This window comes from Brassica napus, chromosome C1 (genome assembly GCF_020379485.1).
Source record: "Brassica napus cultivar Da-Ae chromosome C1, Da-Ae, whole genome shotgun sequence".
Taxonomy (NCBI): Eukaryota; Viridiplantae; Streptophyta; class Magnoliopsida; order Brassicales; family Brassicaceae; genus Brassica; species Brassica napus.
In genome coordinates, this window is record NC_063444.1 from 42,148,477 (window position 1) to 42,168,023 (window position 19,547).

At 32.8% G+C, this 19,547-nt stretch overlaps 3 protein-coding genes and 1 long non-coding RNA gene across 8 annotated transcripts; all 4 read right to left on the reverse strand.

Moving 5' to 3' along the window:
* Positions 1–2,121: 2,121 nt before the first annotated feature.
* On the reverse strand, positions 2,122–3,736 carry LOC106435210. 5 transcript variants are annotated; one of them, XR_002655378.2, is made up of 5 exons: positions 3,494–3,736; positions 3,249–3,393; positions 2,621–3,006; positions 2,481–2,532; positions 2,122–2,394 (listed from the first exon to the last, which is right to left on the reverse strand). It is a non-coding gene; the product is annotated as an uncharacterized LOC106435210 (long non-coding RNA). The 5 variants fall into 5 exon arrangements; XR_007318042.1 differs by adding an exon at positions 3,086–3,140 and having other exon boundaries at positions 2,481–3,006; XR_002655376.2 differs by having other exon boundaries at positions 2,122–2,532.
* A 1,332-nt stretch (positions 3,737–5,068) lies between these two features.
* Positions 5,069–6,337, reverse strand: LOC125580039. The gene is made up of 2 exons (XM_048743987.1): positions 5,776–6,337; positions 5,069–5,457 (listed from the first exon to the last, which is right to left on the reverse strand). The coding sequence occupies exons 1-2, from the start codon at positions 6,335–6,337 to the stop codon at positions 5,069–5,071; spliced, it is 951 nt and encodes a 316-aa protein (XP_048599944.1).
* Positions 6,338–7,466: 1,129 nt separating this feature from the next.
* On the reverse strand, positions 7,467–8,231 carry LOC106408083 (glutathione S-transferase T2-like). The gene has a single exon (XM_022706731.2). It carries the CDS (start codon positions 8,229–8,231, stop codon positions 7,467–7,469), a length of 765 nt encoding a protein of 254 aa, XP_022562452.2.
* A 7,944-nt stretch (positions 8,232–16,175) lies between these two features.
* LOC125580273 (protein LIGHT-DEPENDENT SHORT HYPOCOTYLS 7-like) lies at positions 16,176–17,376 on the reverse strand. Its single transcript, XM_048744568.1, has one exon. The coding sequence runs from the start codon at positions 17,069–17,071 to the stop codon at positions 16,502–16,504; it is 570 nt and encodes a 189-aa protein (XP_048600525.1). The 5' UTR covers positions 17,072–17,376; the 3' UTR covers positions 16,176–16,501.
* Between the last annotated feature and the right edge of the window lie 2,171 nt (positions 17,377–19,547).

A 19,547-nucleotide genomic window follows, 5' to 3' on the forward strand; every position in this document is an offset into this window, starting at 1 on the left:
TTAATGAAACTATTGGCACCAAACGAAATGTTTTAAAAATATAAGTAATTTACTTACACGAGTCGTTGACATCGTTTTGTTGAATATTTTATATTTGATGCATGTGGTCTTGTTGAGGAAATTACGCCATTTCGTGCGTCACGTTCCTGTTGATTTAGGGCGTATAACCATAGGGGCCGAAGATGCGGGTAGTTGCAGTTTTAAACTGTTTTAAAATATTTGTATGACTAATATCGCTGTTAAAAATTAGTGTGTTTGCAGAATACTTATGATTGGTTAACAACCACATACAATAATAGTTAAATAATTAACAATATTTATATTTTATATAATTATAAAAATATTAAATATCATATATTACAATAACTATAAAATTATATTTATATATTATATTTTTAATTTTTAAAAAATTATAGCAAATATTTTTATTTTCAAATTTTATAAAATAAATTAAAATATTAATAGATATATTTTAGTATTTCTATTATTTCATTTAAAAAATTTTTATTTTATTTTTGTGTTTCTATTGTTTTAAAAAAAATTACCCCGCAACCGCAACCGCAAATGCAAACTGCAACCAACTTTTAAATTTAAGAAGTTTAGAACAATTTTAACCGATTTAGAGTAATTTGAGTGATCGTTGCAAAATATCAGTCATATCTTTATTAAAATTATACAATAATTAACGTTTTGAAATGTTTTAATATAGTAAGAAGCTTTTATAAAATGGAAAATTGAAAAGCAGTCAAGCAGTAACCACAACTTGCCGATCTCTCAGCACGATAATATCGTTCTTTCGAGTCTTGGGGAAATTATAGCACACGTCATTTTCTCCAGCCTTTAATCATATATTTTCTCGATATATAAAATATTCATCGATATGAAAGTAACCACGATGCAGTTTTTTAAAAACACAACATTCCATATAATATAGATAATAAGATCAGATCAAAAGTGGACCTACGTAGAGAAGATGATATCAAAAGATGCTATAAACGTATCTTTCACGGTTTGCTCCAGGTTGAACATCCAAGTCCAATTATAGAGAGGATACTAATAAAGAGTTGTTTCCGATATCTTGAATTGCATGAATATTCCTTTAGTTGGACTAGTTTTTAGCTTGTTTTGGTTTGATATGGTTGATTTTTAACATGAGAGTAAATTTCATTAGGTTTCTAGCTTTGCGAGCTTTTCATTTTAGCAAACTCAGATATTGCTAACTCTTTCAAACATATATCCATTAGTTCTTTATATCATAATAATCGAACTCGGATATAATTGCTGAGAATTGAAAAAGGTGTTCAACAATACAATTACCGTGGAATATATTGTGTCTTAGCTAACCTACATTTAGAGAACCGTCAGTGAGTGATACCTTTCCTAGAATACCTCAACAATATTCTATTATAATTAATTAAAATTTTAATTACATTTTATTTGTAGAAAACATAAACCACTAAGATATTAACACATGGAACAAAGTCTCTCAATTTTTTTTTGACATTTCTTCCCACGGAAACGTACCTCACGTTTTCTATCTCTCTCTCTCTCGTACTTTTTGACTTTTTTTTTTGTTATTTTGTTGTATAGAAACTGGGCTAGAAACCCCCCCACTGCTAAGGACCTTAGAGCATGATTATCCCATGATCCTTAATCGGGTTTTTTAATGATTATTTTATATTTTAGATGTACTTAAGTGGGGTTAAGAACTCTAGTTAAGAAACTCTCATTTTGAGCGGTCCAATAGGAGTTTCTTAATTAGGGGTTCTTAAAAAAAATTAATTTTTATTTATTAAATAAAACATATTAAAAGATAATATTTAAAACATAGATTAAAAAAACATAAAAATAAAGATTAATACAATAATCGAGAATAATTAAAAAAAAAAAATCCGAGCTTGAATGGAAAAATTCTCAAAAGTAATGAATGGAAAATTTCTCAAAGGTTTGATCAAAATGTTGATCAAAATTTTCATCAAGTGATCCCTCAAAAGTGTTTTGAGAAAAAGAAACCATGAGATGAAATTTTTTTATAAAACTTGTTTACAAGTCGAAGGAAACTTGTTTATAAACTTGTTTTCAAAAAAGAACTTGAGAAGGAACTTGAGAGAAGATGTGTGATGAATGAAGAAGAGTGTTGTGTTGTGAATAAAAGTTTGGTATACAAAGTTTATATAGACAAGACTACAAGAGTTCACAAGACTACAAGAGTTCACAACTTTATATAGACACAAAGCTTTACAAGTCCGTGACTGATGACTACAAAAGTTTGCAAGAATACAAGACTACAAGAGTTAGTATGTAAGCATTGCACAAGTGATTACTACACAAGTCCGTGACTAATGACTGATGACTGATGACTGATGACTGATGACTTTACTCACTCTTCTTGACCTGAAAAAAATGAGAACATGACACCCTCTTCTCTCTCTCAAAGTGACAAGCCATATGACCACAAAGAGCTTTAGAAGAAGTGACACCTTTACCACATTCTCTGCGAACTTCCTCTCTTTGAACTGCTCCATCTTCTACCTTAAAGACAAAAGATCAAACCACTATATAAGCACAGATCAGAAGAAGAAGAATGGGAAACTAGTGAGAACCCATTTATTTAAATTACCTAAAATCTTGGAAGAACACAATGAACTAGAGAATCATCAAGCTCAAAGCTTGATACTTTCTGACAGAGATCAGGTTTTAGCTCAAAGCTTGATACGTAAACGTTATACAAAAGAGAAATAACTCGTTTCCAAGTAATTTACACACTCATCACTAAGAAAACTACAAACAAACAAACACGAATTGTTGACACTCCATATACAACGGAGACAGAAGTAAAGTAGCTTGACAGAAATTTACCTTACAAAATGAGCTTTGGTAGTTTGATTTTACCGTCGTGGTTCGTTCATAGACTTTCCTTCAAACAACTCATCCAGCAATCTCTCAAGATCTTCAGCTGTATACTTTATGTATCTCTGAGAATTCTTACCACTCTCAACCAGAGGCCTACAATTTAAATCTCTTTAAGGTTCACATCTTGACACTAAAAATATGTTGAAAAGCTTTTGCAGGTAAGAGAGAAAACCTTTTACAATAACTGTGTTTTTGGTTGAAAAGTTTTTGCAGGTAAGACAGAAAACCTATTCCATTTTTTCAATATTCTTTAATCATTCATATATAAACATTTTTAGGTGATTAATATATAAACATTTTACAATAACTGTGTTTTTGGTTGGATGAAGGCTTACCTCTCTTTTTGGGGAAAGCAGATTCAGGAATTTGTACAGGTTTTAGAAGTAATCATAACAAAGTTTCGTGAGGCACCTTCATCCTTTGCCATATCAAGGAAGGCCTGGAGCTCCAAAGCCTTTTGGTAATACATCATGCCTCGCACTGGTTTATCAAAACCAGTCACAACATGTATATAGCAAGGACAATATCACAAAGCTAAAACGTGAAGCAGAGTTTGTCTAATGAAAAAACTACCACATACCAGTTTTGGTCACTGTTTGGCCTCTGTAAGATGCCAGCAGACGAAGCTCTTCTTCCAAGTCTTCTTACGTGACAGTTTTCACCATTTTCACCATCAGCCCTGGGAAGCACATACCCCTTCTCCTTCTCCGACGGCTTCTCAAACGATCCATAGATCCTGCTCAAAAGCCGACTTAGTCCACACCACAAATCACAACGATTGTAGACACGATCTTGGTCTGGCGGAGAATCAGATTGGTCTGGCTGAGAATCGGAGAAGACGGAGAAAAACAAGAGAAAAAAAAAAAGAAAAAATAAATGTCTTTCCTCTGGTTTGCTGACACGTAGGGTAAAAAACCCTAATCGGTTATCAAAATCCTTTCTCAAGGATTGGTAACAACTTTTTAATTTTGTTTTGATTTAAATAAATCCCTCAATAACTTAAAAACTCATACTAAGAAACCCCATGGTTTTAAAATCTTCGAGGGAGGTTGGCAACCTTCTAAAAACCTTTGAGAAGTATAAATTTTTGTTCAGTGAAAGTACAAAAAAAAATAGTTATCGATGGAATCGTAGGAAGTGTATACTATTACCTTACTGGATTTGGCTCGACGATATGTAGCCATCCAAGGATCCATTCAAGCACCAAACTCAGGAAGTATATAGCTGGTTCTAGTTTGTCGCCAAAATATCTACCATTTTTAGAACATATACCTACTTGAAACATCAAAATATGGGAGGTAAATATTTTAAGTAGTTAGTACTATATATATTGTCAAGAATCATATGTCTATATAAATGTTTCTTACACTAAGGTTGTAACTAGTGAATCAAAAATGGAATAAATGGAATAGAAAGGAATGGAATGCTCTTAGAAAAATGGAATAGATTTATTCCATTTATTCCTTGACAAAATTGTCATGGAATGGTTTCCTTTGTATTTGGTTTATTTTTTTTTTGGAATTGATGGAATTAGCATTTCATTCCATTCATGGTAACTGGTAAATTTTTTATGAAATTAATAGAATTGATCATTTCAAAGCATTTCATTCCAAAAATAGGTAATCCAGCCTAATATTTTTAGGTATCTCAAAACGGAATTGACCAACAACCAACGAGGTCGTTGTTATCTAAATTTGGTTTTCCACACGTTTACAGGTTTTTGAAAAACAACTTAAAATCAATCTAAACTAAAAAAAAAATAGTGTAATCAGTGCTAGATATATAAATCAAATCATACAAAAAGATTTATTTCCCATATATATAGTATCCAAAGTGTTTACTAATTAATAAAGGAACATAAAGGCTGTTAGAGCATGAGCATTGGTAAACCCCCCCATTGGGGTTCATCCAATTTTTTTAATATTTTTTTGTGGGGCCATAAATAGTTATGAACCTGTATTTGTTGTTTTCTGCATTAGTGAACCCGTAGAAGGAGTTCATAGGAATAAAATAATAATATAAATTAAAAAAAAATTAGAAATAATTCAGAATACATGAATAAAATATTAAAATATATTATAAAATTTTGAAATTTTTTTATTCAATACATTAAGAGTAGATTACATAAATAAAGAAATTCAAAAACATACAAAGCTTATTCATCTTCATCACCAAACTTTTGCCAAATATTTTCCACTAGATCAGCTTTCAATCGAGCATGCTTCTCTAAATCTCGAACTTCTCTGCGGATGCCTAACATATCACCGACATGAATACTATCTCTGCTTCTCACCCTTGAACTTCTGCTGGACTCTCCTGACTCAAACTCAGATGTATTAATTTGAGCGTATCCGTGTCGTTCGTTCTCTACTATCATATTGTGCAATATGATACAAGTTTTCATTATCTTTCCTATATTTTCCTTGTCCCATTGTAGAGCTGGGTTTTTAACAATTGCAAACCTCGATTGCAATACTCCAAAAGCCCGTTCGACATCTTTTCTGGCGGATTCTTGCTTTTCAGCAAATTTCTCGGCTTTACGACCTTGAGGAAGTGGGATGGATTGGATAAATGTTGCCCAATTTGGATAAATTCCGTCAGTAAGATAGTAGGCCATATGATAAGTGTGGTTGTTGACCTTGAACTTAACTTTAGGTGCTCGACCATGTAAGATGTCATCAAAAACATGTGACCGATCTAGAACATTGATATCGTTGAGGGTACCTGGTAAGCCGAAAAATGCGTGCCATATCCAAAGATCTTGTGATGCAACAGCTTCTAAGACAATTGTCGGCTTTCCTGAACCACGTGTGAACTGACCTTTCCAAGCCGTTGGGTAGTTTTTCCACTCCCAGTGCATACAGTCGATGCTGCCTATCATCACCGGAAACTCTCGTACCTCTCCAACATCGAGTAATCGTTGAAGATCCTCGGGGGTAGGTCTTCGTAGATACTCATCTCCAAACAACTGTATTATTGCATCAGTGAAATTTGCCAAACATAAACGTGATGTACTGTCACCAAGTCGGAGATATTCGTCATATGTATCTCCCGACTGACCATATGCGAGCATACGTATAGCTGCCGTACACTTTTGAAGGGGAGAAAGCCCGTACCTTCCCGCAGCATCTCTTGTTTGCTGAAAGTATGGAACTTCACTACTTAGACGCTCGACAATGCGAAGAAACAGTGGTTTGTTCATTCGAAAACGCCTCCTAAACATTTCAGGTGGGTATGTAGGATTTTCCATGAAATAGTCTTTCCATAGTTGATTGTGTCCTCGCTCTCGATCTCTTTCGATATAAGCTCGTTTCTTCCGGTAGTTGGTTTGACCATCAACTACTGTGTCTATGAAATTATCAACAACTTTGTCGACCATTTCATCAAAAGCTTTATTTGCTTCATCGCTTGATGAGGAAGACATTGTTGATGATATTTATTGATCTTTTTCTTGCTACAAAAGAAGAACTTATAGTTAATTTTTTTTCTTTTCTATATGGTATCTTTATCTTTTTTAGAAATGTTTTTTGGATTTTAAAGTTATAGTTCCTTTTTTTTTCATAAACAAAAGGGAGTATAATATTTTTTTTCATATAATTCAATTTTTTTCTTTTCTATATGGTATGTTTATCTTTTTTAGAATTTTTTTTTTTTATTTTAAAGTTATAGTTCATTTTTTTTTCATAAACAAAAGGGATTATAATTTTTTTTCATATAATTCATTTTTTTTCTTTTCTATATGGTATGTTTATCTTTTTTGGGATTGTTTTTTGGATTTTAAAGTTATAGAAATCATTTTTTTTTCTTTTCTATATGGTAAATGATATTGTTGCCTCATAAAAACAAAAGAAAAGTATGTATTTTACCTCAATGGATTGGTTTTTGACAAGTAGAGGTGGTGATGTCTATGCAATCGTGGTGAACCCCCGTGGTGATGGATGAAAAGTGTATCAGAGCAAGTGGTGATGGTTGATGAGTGTATCAAAGCAAGTGTATCAACGAAGTTTACAAGTTTAGAAGTTTTGGTTTTCAAGTTTACAACTATTGTGAAACACTTTGATGCACAAAAATAATAGAAAGACATAGTTTATATATATAGAGATACATGAGTCAAGTTGCTCGGGTACATACACCCGTGAGTTGAAAAGGCAAGTCGTGGGGACATACACCCGTGACTTGAAAACACATCCTGTGGGTACATACACCCATATTAACCGAAGGTCCTAAAACGAGTGTAGAAACATACAAAATACTACACCCTCCTGTGATTCAATCTGACATAATACTACTACAACCATCAACCTTACCCGTGACTTGATATGATACATAAAGAAACCGAGACCTACAACCACGTCCACACGTATCCTCCTCCTTGAACCCGTGACCTACAAAGAAAAACGGATACATATCAATAATCTAGATACCAAAACATATACAAACATTATCAATATACATAAACCAAAACATATTCAAACACTGTTTAACCAGTGAAACAAGAGAAATCAAACGATTAACCAACTGATAAATGCACAAAAAAACTTCCACTCACCACGTTAAAGCATTTCTGAAATGAGTTTGTTTTTTAGAGCTATTTCTTGATCAGAAAGAGTTTCTGCATTTTTTCCTAGCAACCTGTCTAGGAGTTTGTGTTTGGATAAGTTATTCTTTGCCTCTAAAATGCTCTCTATCTGATCAAACGCTGGTTCATTGAAGTGTTTCTTGCGTTTTGCTGCTTTGGAAGCCTTCACACCGGGAGGCCTAACATCTTGCTCGCCACCCACCTCTTCCGCAGGTTCCTTCCTCTTCTCCTTTGCACCATCTCGTGTCGAAGTGTGGGATCTCCATTTTTGATCAAACCGAAGCTCCCTCCAACAATGTTCAAGAGTGAACTTGGCATTGTAGTCATTAAAGAAGATGTCATGAGCCGCCTTCATGACATCATTCTCAGTTTGTCCACTGGCTTGCTTCTTCAAAGCAGCTCCGTGACATCCCACGAACTTGCAAACCTGTTCATTAACCCTACCCCACCTCTGCTTACATTGACTCCACTCCATAGGAACGGAGCCAACAAGCAGAGGGCTTGCATTCACACACTCCTCTATGCGCTTCCAAAATGAGCCAGCCTTCTGCTCATTACTCACGATTGGATCCTTGCTGGTGTTCAACCAAGCACTGATCAGCACCACATCTTCTTTGGTTGTCCACTTCCGCCTTTCCGCAGGTTTTGGAACCTCAGAACAACCAATATCTATTGGTTGACTGCTCTGGGAGGCAAGGAGGTTAACGAACCCGTGAGAGTTAAGGGAAATTGGTTCCATTGAGTTTTAGATAGAAGTTTTAAAAGTTTGGTGTGTTTTGTGATGGGGATCATGCCTATGTTTTAATACTAGTTTTAGTGTTAGAAAGTACAATAAATTGATTACGTGTGTGTGTTTGTCTAACTACCAAGCATTGATTAAACTAGTTTAAGTATGGTGTGTGTGTTTGGTTTTTCGTGTGTCTGTTTGTTGTGTGTGTTTTAATTACTCTATACTAGTTTTAGTGTTTGGTTTGTGTGTTTTAATGACTCTATAACAAGTACAACATAGGTATAACTACACAGATATCATTGAATGAACATCAAATCCATTTTAAAAACTTAACTACACCGATTTGATACACAACCATTCACTACCATTGAATACGCAACTACCTATAATTTTTAAAACTCAACTAAGTGTGGTTAAACTCTAGCTAGCTACCACTGTAGTTAGCCAGTGTAGAGTAAGGGTTACCTTTTGTTTTCAGTCGAAGCAGAGCTTCTCCAAGACCTCAACCTGGATAGAGAGGTTATAAACCTGCCCAGTGAGGTTATCAACCTCCCGAGTGAGGTCTTTAACCTCTGCTTGTACATGAAAGAACAATCATACAGTGTTAGGCAATGCATAAAAAATTAAGAAATATTTTACAAAATTGAAATCAAATTAGAATCTAGTTACCTCAAGTCTCTGAATGTGGTTATCGACCTCCGGCACCCAATTTATCACCACCTCCACCTCCGCCAGACGCTTAGTGAGGCGTTCGATCTGCTCCTCGACACCATGGACCCAAGGCTGACGATAATGAAACCCATCAGCCTTGGTAAGAAGAAAAAAAAATTTTGAATCAATAATCAATCTCGTTTAAAAAAAAATTTCATAATACAATTAAGAACAACCGTACCGTACCTCGTAGTTTTTGCACGTGAAGAACCGCTTCCCAGGAAGCGTGTCGTATTCGTCCTTCCGACGAACCTCGTGAATGATACTGCCACCACAGGGACACCTCGTCGGAATCCCGTACTCTGAATCAGCCACAGAAGAGAGCATGTTGATGTACTCCTTTGTCCTCTTTGAATCTCTTATCTCTGCTGCGGGATCCATTTGCATCAGACAAAACGATTCCTTTTAGAACCCTAACTATAAACTAAATCGATTACAAATCCCAAATAAACGTACCCGCATGACGATTTTAAACCAGAAATCTATACCCCCTTTTCAATTTCGAACCCTACGACAAAACCCCCAAAACCATAAATCAAAACCCCCAAATCGATTTTTAACCTAAAACGCTTACGACCCCAAACGATTGAATCAATCGGTGAAACTAGTGGATACTCACCTCAGATCGTCTACGAGAGAGTACGACGTCGATTAGATCGAAGAAAGAAGAGAAAATGATCCGGCTATCGCCTCGCACGAAAAATCGCCAGGGAGAGAACGAAACCCTAGCTTTAGAAGAGAGAAGTGAAAATGAATGATCTATCGCGAATCCCTTTTTTTCTCCGTCTATACGCGGACTCGCGTGTCCACTCTGCTATCGACGCGTGGCTTGACCCCGTATCATACGGGTTCACCCGCAAGAGACGGATCACGATATTAAACCCAATAAACATTTTCTTTTAATCGAATGGGCCTATGGTCCCGAGCCCGTGATCCGGTTATAAACCGTCGATGCTCATGCTCTTACTGGTTAAAGTCCACCACGGCCAATATGTTTTATTTTGTCGTTTTGATAAGTCTATTACTATTATTATATTTCTTTAAAAAATTTTATTTTCTGAACGGGTCCAGAGAAAATAAAGGAATATTATACGGAATCATCTAACGAATGTTAGATATGAACAATATTTAAAACCTAAACTGAAAAATGTGACATTTTGAGGTTGGTGCTTGAACAGATCCTTGGATGGCGTGATGTTCTAGGATGGCTCGTCGCCTTTCTCGTATAAAGAAAGAAAAGAAAGAGTTTCAGATGCTTCTATTGTCATATGCGGAAGTGATGTTTTCGGGGTTTTTCTGCGGATGTTTCTTATATGCAGGTTGTTATCTAGTGACTGTGACAGATCCTCCACATTTAGCTATCTTTCGGAGGCTTTTCTTGCTAACCATGGGACTCTTTTTCGGCTACTGCACCGTTGAGATAGCAGTAGACATTTGTCTCCTTCACCGTAAGAGGTGGGGAAGGGATTTACGAAAACGTAAACGAAAGAAGCTGAGAAGATTCATGGGCCAAAGTGATTTTGCGCACTTTGAAATTTGGAAAAAGATGGAGGATTCAAGGAAAGGTAAAGATGATGATGAAGAAGACTGCCCTATTTGTCTCGAACATCTCAATGGAGGTTTTGGTTATATTAGGCTTAGAAATTGCATGCACAAATTTCACTCTCGTTGCATCGATAAATGGCTTTTTAAGTGTGCTCGCTGTCCTCTATGTCGTTCTCTTGCATGCCGTAACAACTACCTATGAGTTTGTTTATATATGCTTGTTATGGCTTACGATTAATGACTGTTTTATTTTATTTATCTTTTTCTCTTTTGGTTTTCCAATTTCCATATCTTCATTCGTATTCTAGGAATTTGTTAAGTACGAGAGATATTTCGGAGAATTTATTAAACTTTATTTATCTCAACCGTGTTCATATATATGTCAAAGGATCTTTAAATGTGTTACTATTCAGTTTTACTCAAATATGGCTATGACTTTGTAGGTAGTTTCCATTATGGATTTATGTATCACTCCCATAAGTAGAACTGGGTTGATGATATATATGTATCTTCCAAGGTTATAAAAATCGGTCTAGGTGCCGGCAACTCATTTATATCAGAACAGATTTTTTTTTAAATTCTGATTTATATGATTTAAATTGATTTAAATTGTTCTAAATCGGTTCAAATCGATCTAAATTTATCTAAATATGTTAAATTAAGAAAACAAATATTATTATAAATCTATAAATTTGTCTAATTTTTTTTGTATATTTAATTTTGATAATTCATCACAATAATTTTATAACTAAACTGAAAAACTAAAATATGTTATATAACGTATAAATATATAAAATAAATCAATATTTTGCTAACGTCTAGGCCCCGAATAATTCGTCTAATCACTACTCTTCTATAAAGCGCCTAGTTACTGATTTTTAGAACATTGGTATGCTCTTTGAGTTTTACGCTGTCATGTTTGAACCAATATACTAGTGATAAACAAGAATGAGGGAGCGAGATTTTGAGATTTAAAGGGGTCGATTTCGTATCATTTTGCAGTTGACAACAACTATATTTGAGTTCGATATATATTTTTTTATTTAAATTATTGGATATGAGAATAACACCATGCTGGTCTAATTCATATTCAAGAGTAAAGCATAATCATATACCTACTTTAAACATCTAAATATTTCAAGTAGTTAGCACTATATATTGTCCATAATCATATATCTATATAAATGTTTCTTATACTAATATTTTTAGGTGTCTTAAAACCGAAGACCAACAACCAAAGAGGTCGTTGTTATCTAATTTCACTTCGGAATTACTAAATTAAATGTGGTTTTACATACGTTTACAGTTTTCTAAGAAACAAACTAAAATCAATCAAAACTAAAACAAGTCAAATCAGAGTTACGTATATAAAAACAAGGGCTTTTTGCAAAAGTGACTCAAAACTTGAAGTCAAACAGAAAACTAACCTTTTCTTTTGACTCCTTTTTTTTGAGATTTTAACCCCACACCTGCATTTTATCTACGAAAATGCCATTAACATTTTTTTTTTTTTTCGAAAATGGCTTCTTTACTGTCTCAACCTCATCTTCTTCAAGTATTTACAATATTGCCACTGCAATGAATAGTGGCAACAACCTTGTACGAACTGTTTGGAGCTTTTAATGCCCTTTAATGCACGTAAATCTCTTTACACTCTCTCTGTTTCAATTGTTATGAACTAAAAACAACATTTCTTTCACTTTCTCTCTATATTCATCCAAAAAACTCAAGCTTTTGATTCAAAATATGGGCTATGGTTGACAGAGCCATATTTCTTTCGTTTTGACTTACGGTTGCTTTCGTTTGAGGTTCTGGGTGGTTGGAGAAGACCTTGTGTGCAAACGAAGTCATCTCACCTAGTTTAAGGTACGAATTTGAATTTTTTTCAAGATCTGTTCGCGTAGAAGACTTACTAGTAAGTCATCTGTATGTAGAAGACTTACTGATGAGTCTTCTGGTCAAACGGACGTCTTAATTCTAAGTCGTCCGGCTTTGTTTGTTAAAAAAAAAACTTCAGACGACTTATATATAAGTCGTCTACGAGAAACGGGCTAGTTTTGCATTTGACCGAATCGTGTCAGATCTTTGACTATTTCTGGACGACTTATAATTCAGTCGTCTCTGGGAAAGTTAAAATTTCAATATTTTATGAAAACTTGACGACTTACGTGTAAGTCGTCCTAAGGTTAGTTTTGTAATTGAAAAATAAAACTTGAAATTTAACTTTCTCCAGACGACTTAGATGAAAGTCGTCCAGCTAAACGACTTAATTTAAGGTCGTCCGGGATAAGCAAGGTTTGACCAGAAAATTGGGAAAAATTCTGGACGACTTTGCTTTCCCCGGACGACTTTAAATTAAGTCTTCTGGAGGGACGACTTTATATTAAGTCGTCTGGTTAAAGTTAAATTATGAAGTTTTATTTTTCAATTACAAAACTAACCTAGGACGACTTACACGTAAGTCGTCAAGTTTTCATAAAATATTAAAATTTTAACTTTCCCAGAGACGACTGAATTATAAGTCGTCCAGAAATAGTCAAAGATCTGACACGATTCGGTCAAATGCAAAACTAGCCCGTTTCTCGTAGACGACGTATATATAAGTCGTCTGGAGTGTTTTTTTTAACAAACAAAGCTGGACGACTTAATTTAAGTCGTCCGTTTGACCAGCAGACTCATCAGTAAGTCTTCTACATACAGATGACTTACTAGTAAGTCTTCTACGCGAACAGATCTTGAAAAAAAATTCAAATTCGTACCTTAAACTAGGTGAGATGACTTTGTTTGCACACAGGGTCTTCTCCAACCACCCAGAACCTCAAACGAAAGCAACCGTAAGTAAAAACGAAAGAAATATGGCTCTGTCAACCATAGCCCATATTTTGAATCAAAAGCTTGAGTTTTTTGGATGAATATAGAGAGAAAGTGAAAGAAATGTTGTTTTTAGTTCATAACAATTGAAACAGAGAGAGTGTAAAGAGATTTACGTGCATTAAAGGGCATTAAAAGCTCCAAACAGTTCGTACAAGGTTGTTGCCACTATTCATTGCAGTGGCAATATTGTAAATACTTGAAGAAGATGAGGTTGAGACAGTAAAGAAGCCATTTTCGAAAAAAAAAAAAACAAAATGTTAATGGCATTTTCGTAGATAAAATGCAGGTGTGGGGTTAAAATCTCAAAAAAAAAGGAGTCAAAAGAAAAGGTTAGTTTTCTGTTTGACTTCAAGTTTTGAGTTACTTTTGCAAAAAGCCCTTAAATTTATTTCCATAATGCTCTCAGATATGATAAATCAATGCATTTCAAAGTAATATATAAGATTCTTCATTTTTTTATTTGTACATTCAAGCTAAATTGTTGAAATCTTCGATTGGATAAAAGAAATCAAAACTCAAAAGAAAGTTTGTGAAAGGTAATAATTCATCCGTTGACATTTTGGTTTCATCAAATGAACAACTTTTTTATTTCTTTACAAAAGTGCATCAACAAGATGAAGAGTTATGAGATAGCTCAGTTAAATGTACAAAACCAAGCCAAAAAATTAGCTCTTAAAGAAATGTGTGAGGAAAATAAATTGTTGTCAAGAAATTATATTCTATCACTGATAATACTATTTGTGAGTTTCGTATAATATTTTTCGTTAATGTTATTTTGAGTTTTGCATGAAAAAAAATAAGAGGACTAAAATGATAACTATAAAAGTTAGTAAGATAACTAAAAAACATATAATTGTAAGGACTTAAAAATAAGAAACATCAAATATGAAGATTTGTATAATAAAAAATTCAAATATGAAGTTTCATTGTTCAGAACTTCAAATTTTGAAGTTTTAAAATTGCTTTTGTTCATATTTAAAATTTTGAAGTTTCTTTTGAAAATGCTCTTGGGACCAACAATATATGTGCATTAGTGACCACATCGAATTGTATAGGCTATTCTAAATGTGCCCCCTCCATAATGTAAGAGAATGCTTACCTTGCCTTAAATGATTTGAAAAAACGTTTTTCCTCTCTTATCAACCTCAAGCTCGTATATATCATTGAACTTTATATCTTCTGTACCTTTAATTTCGTTTTTGTTGGGCTTGCAGTTAACTTTGAGAATACGACTAGGTTCAAGTTGGTTTTTAAATTCTAAAGTGTTTGGATGGCATTCGGATCTACTTTCGTTCACAACAAAACACATAGTAATAACTAACATAAAACTAATGAGATGGTTCATTTTTAATCTAAAGAAGTCAAAGACCCAAAGTGTAGTATTGTAGTTTATTTTTTGATAAAGGGTAACATCTAAATATATCTAGACACAAATATTAATTGATTAACTTATGGTCGGAGGAGCATTCTATGTCGAAAAGTAAGGTAAATCCATAAGAATCAAATCAAATAAAGTATACTTGCAATAAATATTGACCACTATAACTAAAGAAACCAAAGATTGTGGGAAAATATTGGAAGTGTACAAATGTGAATTTACTTCGGAGAAAACAAAGAACTCAAAGAGAGCAAAACAAATTAAGGCAAATACCTATTTAAGTTTTGTATATTGATATTTGATAATGTGAATAAATAAATTTACAATCTGTTAAACTCGTATATACTTACCTCAAAACATGATTTTTCCTATAAAACATTTATTATTCCGATAAAAATATTTTCATAATCCTGAAAAGCATACCGTACCAAAGATCAAGACACTTTAAAAATTAATAGTCTGCGAGAAAATTTTACATCAGATTGGAAACAAATGCCAACAGTCAAGCCATATCATAACCCATCGGTTCACTATTCACTAACCACTTTCAAATGGGATAAACTTATTCAAAGAACAGGCGGTTTTCATTATTAATCAACCATATCTCATGCATCACACAGCATTTTGTATCAAACCCAGGATGCTAGCAACACACACAAGAAACAGTTTTCTTTTTGTCAAGTAGACACAAGAAACACTTGCGCAAACCATCCACAACCAAAAATATTAACACCATGCACGAAGCACGGGAAGACTATATAAATGTGATATCTAGGCCATGACTATTATAATCATACAAACTAATTTTGCATTTGTGTTTAAAGTTAGTTTGCAAATCAAATTTTGATCTATTCTAATTCTAATTATTGAATTAGTAAGACAAAATTGAAACGCCATTGGGGTGGGCTTAATCCATGGCATGACTCTCTTTTTTATCACTACACCATAACAGTACGTGCGAAGCAAGCAGGCAGGCATGTTTAAGAATAGACTAAGATTCACGATTAAATTAAAAGTAATAGAGTATGATATTAAAAAGTCTACAGAATTACAAATCAATCAACAACAACAAAAAGTCTACAAACTGTCAATATGATAAAATATTTTTCATATAAAATCTATAATGTAAAAATGATGTATTTCAATTGATAGCGCCATTTTATTGCAACATATTTATAATCTATGTTTATACATTTCATAAATACAAAACGTATACCTATCTAGGCCGACACTAGGGTTTTCTTGCGAGTGTGTGTGCCTCTAGGCTTTTTTTTTCTCTGTGAATTCAATTCATAGAAATGGCATTGTGATACAAGAGTTACTTGAATCTAGAGGGGTTAAAACTAGCAAAGGCTACCTGGCTAAGATCCCCAAATACATTAAAAGTGACTATGTTGAATAATCACAATTCGTTTTCATGAAAATATATATAACCCACATACATATAGTTAACAAAAGTGACTATGAATCACATCATTCACATGTTAATATATAATTAGAAGATTATAAATCATATTCTAGCGGTTCACATGTTAATATGAATGATCTTAAGCATAGCTTTAATCTTATAATTTGACGTATATATGAAGATAAAGTATGCAACAAGAGCTTACTGTGGAGATCTATTTCAAATACATATGTAGAATTGCTAATAGATCAAACGTGATAAATAATTGCAAACTAACAGAGATTAAATATATAGAGAAATAAATGCTTACCATTAATTGACCCCAACTTTTGTTTTATTATATGTTTTTTGTTTGTTTGCTTGCTAAGATGGCAAGTTGGAGCTACTAGTCCCCGTAGTACCATCTTCAACATCATGCCTCTGCATAGGATTCCTCCTCTTCTTCTTCCTTTTATTGTACGGAACTCCTCTTGCCTTGGCCTGTGAATCTCTCACTTCCCTTAGAAAAACCCTAATCCCACCGCCGGCAAATGGGTTTCTCTCCGACAACCCTCCGTTCTCCTCGTATGCTGCTCTCAGCCGTCCGATCAAAGCATCCAAACTCCCCCACGCTTGTTTTAAAGGACAGTTACACTGTCCTGCTGGTTCAACTTGTCCGAAGAAAATACATCCATGTGCATGAACCTTTGTCTTTCCAAACTGGTCAAGATATTGGAGGAAGTCTAGGATGTTGTTAGAGCTGCACTGTGAGATGTGTACTGGTGGCTGCTGGTTACGAAGGTACTGACCAAACGTGTTCCAGTCTCGACGTTTCTGTGATTCGTACCGGCTTAACGCTGGTGAATTAGGAGGTGGTTGTGGTTGCTGCGGCAGCGGTTGTTCAGACGTGGATCCTTCTGCTATGTTTTTGCCTTTGTTGCTAGGACTAGCCATGGCTTTAATCGGCTCTTGTTGAATTCTTGATTCGATGATGATCACTACATGACTAGGACAGATGCTTCATAAGATTTTTTGTAATTTTTTGTATGTATTTTAAGTCTTTGAAGGAGAAGAAGAGATGAATATAGAGAAAGTATGTTAATTGTAGTGGGGAAAAACTTTAGAAAATTCACTACACTAACAAGAAATAATTATATTATATTCTCACGTAAACTATTTGATGGGAATATAATATATAGAGCAGCATCAAATCAACAACTGTAAAAGACTATAAAACTAGAGTTCTATAAAAAAAAAAACTTCTTTTTAGCAAAATCTAGTGTACGTTCACTAAATAATCAACCTCGAATAAATCATTTTTATCATCAAGCTCGTTTTAGTTAAACATAAAGTCACCACTGATATTATTTTAAACCAAACAAACGTGTAAAACTTTTATTCTGTTATATTTATTGTGATGTCAATTATAAAAAATCTTGTTCACCAAGATTTACAACACGTTATCAGCACGAAGCTCTAACGATCTTGAGTTAATAGGTATATATTCTTATTCTGTTATATTTTTAGTTTCTGTTCAATCCTCTTTCAAATCATGCTTACTATCAATTCATGGTTTGTAAGAATAGATTCATAATTCAGACACATACTTGATTGATTGAGTTTATAAGTTTTTAGTCGACCATATTGATTCGACCTTGTTTTCAAGGAATGAAAATCATTGAATCTCGTTGAGATCATATCGACGTTATAAACCGAATCACGAGTAATCATACGCTATTACTTCTTTTATATGGCTTAATACTCTTTTATTGTTATTTTATATAGCTGTCTATAGTCATAACCAATCGCTATCATTAAATTGAATACGGCTATAGATTCATGGTTTATTATTAAACATGTGAACTACCAATGTCTTTAAATCATAGTAGTTAATCACATCGCTTGTACACATTTTAATTCATGCTAGCTATTAACAGCTGCATTGATCTTAGAACTTTACGGCTGCATACCATATTTTTATTAATATTGTTTTTATAGCTGCATCCCATAATATTGTTCTTTAACATATAGACTAGGTTAAGATACGTGTCTTGCGCGGGATCAACATTATATATAAAAATTATTTTATGTATTAAATATTTTTACACATTATGAAATAATAAATACATATATTAAATAATTAAAAGTTAGTAACTATTAAATATATAATTAAATTGGTGCGAGCATATAAATCAATTTTATTAATCCATAAAATATTTTTTTTATTTGATAGGATATGTTATTAAATTTAAATGATACTAACATAGATAATATATTTTAGTATATTTTTAATATTAATGTCTATTAAATGATGATTTCTACTCATATAGTTTTTTTGATCATTTGTATCTTTTATAGAAAAAAATTTAAATTACTGATAACAAAATTTTCATTGTGGGAATAATAGTTTTAGTAATTTATAATTTAAAAAAAAGATAAGTTGTCAATGTCGTTCAAAACTTTTATCAAAAAAATTGTTCAAAGTAAATTTTGAAACTAAAATATTGTATTTTATATGGTTTATAGTTTAATTTAAAACAATATATATATTAATCTTAATAATTAATTAAATTAGACTTTTTACTTATATAATTTTTGTAATAATTTGTATTTTGTCATAACAAAAATTTTAAATCATGGATCATAAAATTTGAATGTGAGACTTTTAACAGTTTTAGTAATTTATAGCCGTTTGTAAAAATTTAAAATATAACATATACATAAAAATCTAAATTTTAATTATATGGTTATTGTGGTTGTTTAATTTATTTAATAGTTTAAAATTAAACAAATATGATAGAAGATACACTATTTTTTATCAAATCTTTATTATTCAAAATCATTAGTTGTCATATATACTTTAGCCACATTAGACAATTCCGTAAATTTTATTTAAGGAAATAATAAAGTACATTAATGATGAATTTATTGTTAGTTTAATAAAAAACTTATTATATAATTAGATGGACCAACATATTTCTCTAATGATTCTAAAAATTATTCTAGTGATGACATGTGGCTACAAAAAGAAGTTGTAATGCTTATCAATATATAGGGGATATGCTTCGCTTGAATTGGTCAACATGACACGAGTTTATTTTAGCACATTAATACATGTAGATTGTTAACTCATTATTGCCTTGCCGTGTAGATTGATAGTTTGGTAACACATTTAGTTTTGTGGAGCATGATTATTATTATTTCTTTCTTTTAGCTAAACTGGAATAACTTGAGAATATATTATTTGTATGGAAACTTGAATCAATATTTTTTACTTGTGAGAAACGTTAATGCAATGATTATAGAATATTGATATTGCCTTCTACATTTTGTACGCATATATAGCTTATTTACTTTTTAAAAAGGATGATTTCATTTTGACTTATTTTATTTATAAAATTTGATTATTATTTTATTATTTCAGTGAGCT

Excerpts from the sequence above, each read along its gene's own strand:
- LOC125580273 (XM_048744568.1), bottom strand. The coding sequence starts at position 17,071 with ATGGCTAGTCCTAGCAACAAAGGCAAAAACATAGCAGAAGGATCCACG.
- LOC106408083 (XM_022706731.2), bottom strand. The coding sequence starts at position 8,231 with ATGGAACCAATTTCCCTTAACTCTCACGGGTTCGTTAACCTCCTTGCC.
- LOC125580039 (XM_048743987.1), bottom strand. The coding sequence starts at position 6,337 with ATGTCTTCCTCATCAAGCGATGAAGCAAATAAAGCTTTTGATGAAATG. Across the intron at positions 5,458-5,775 it reads GATGATAGGCAGCATCGACT|GTCGTAAAGCCGAGAAATTT; the intron begins GTATGCACTGGG and ends CACTTCCTCAAG.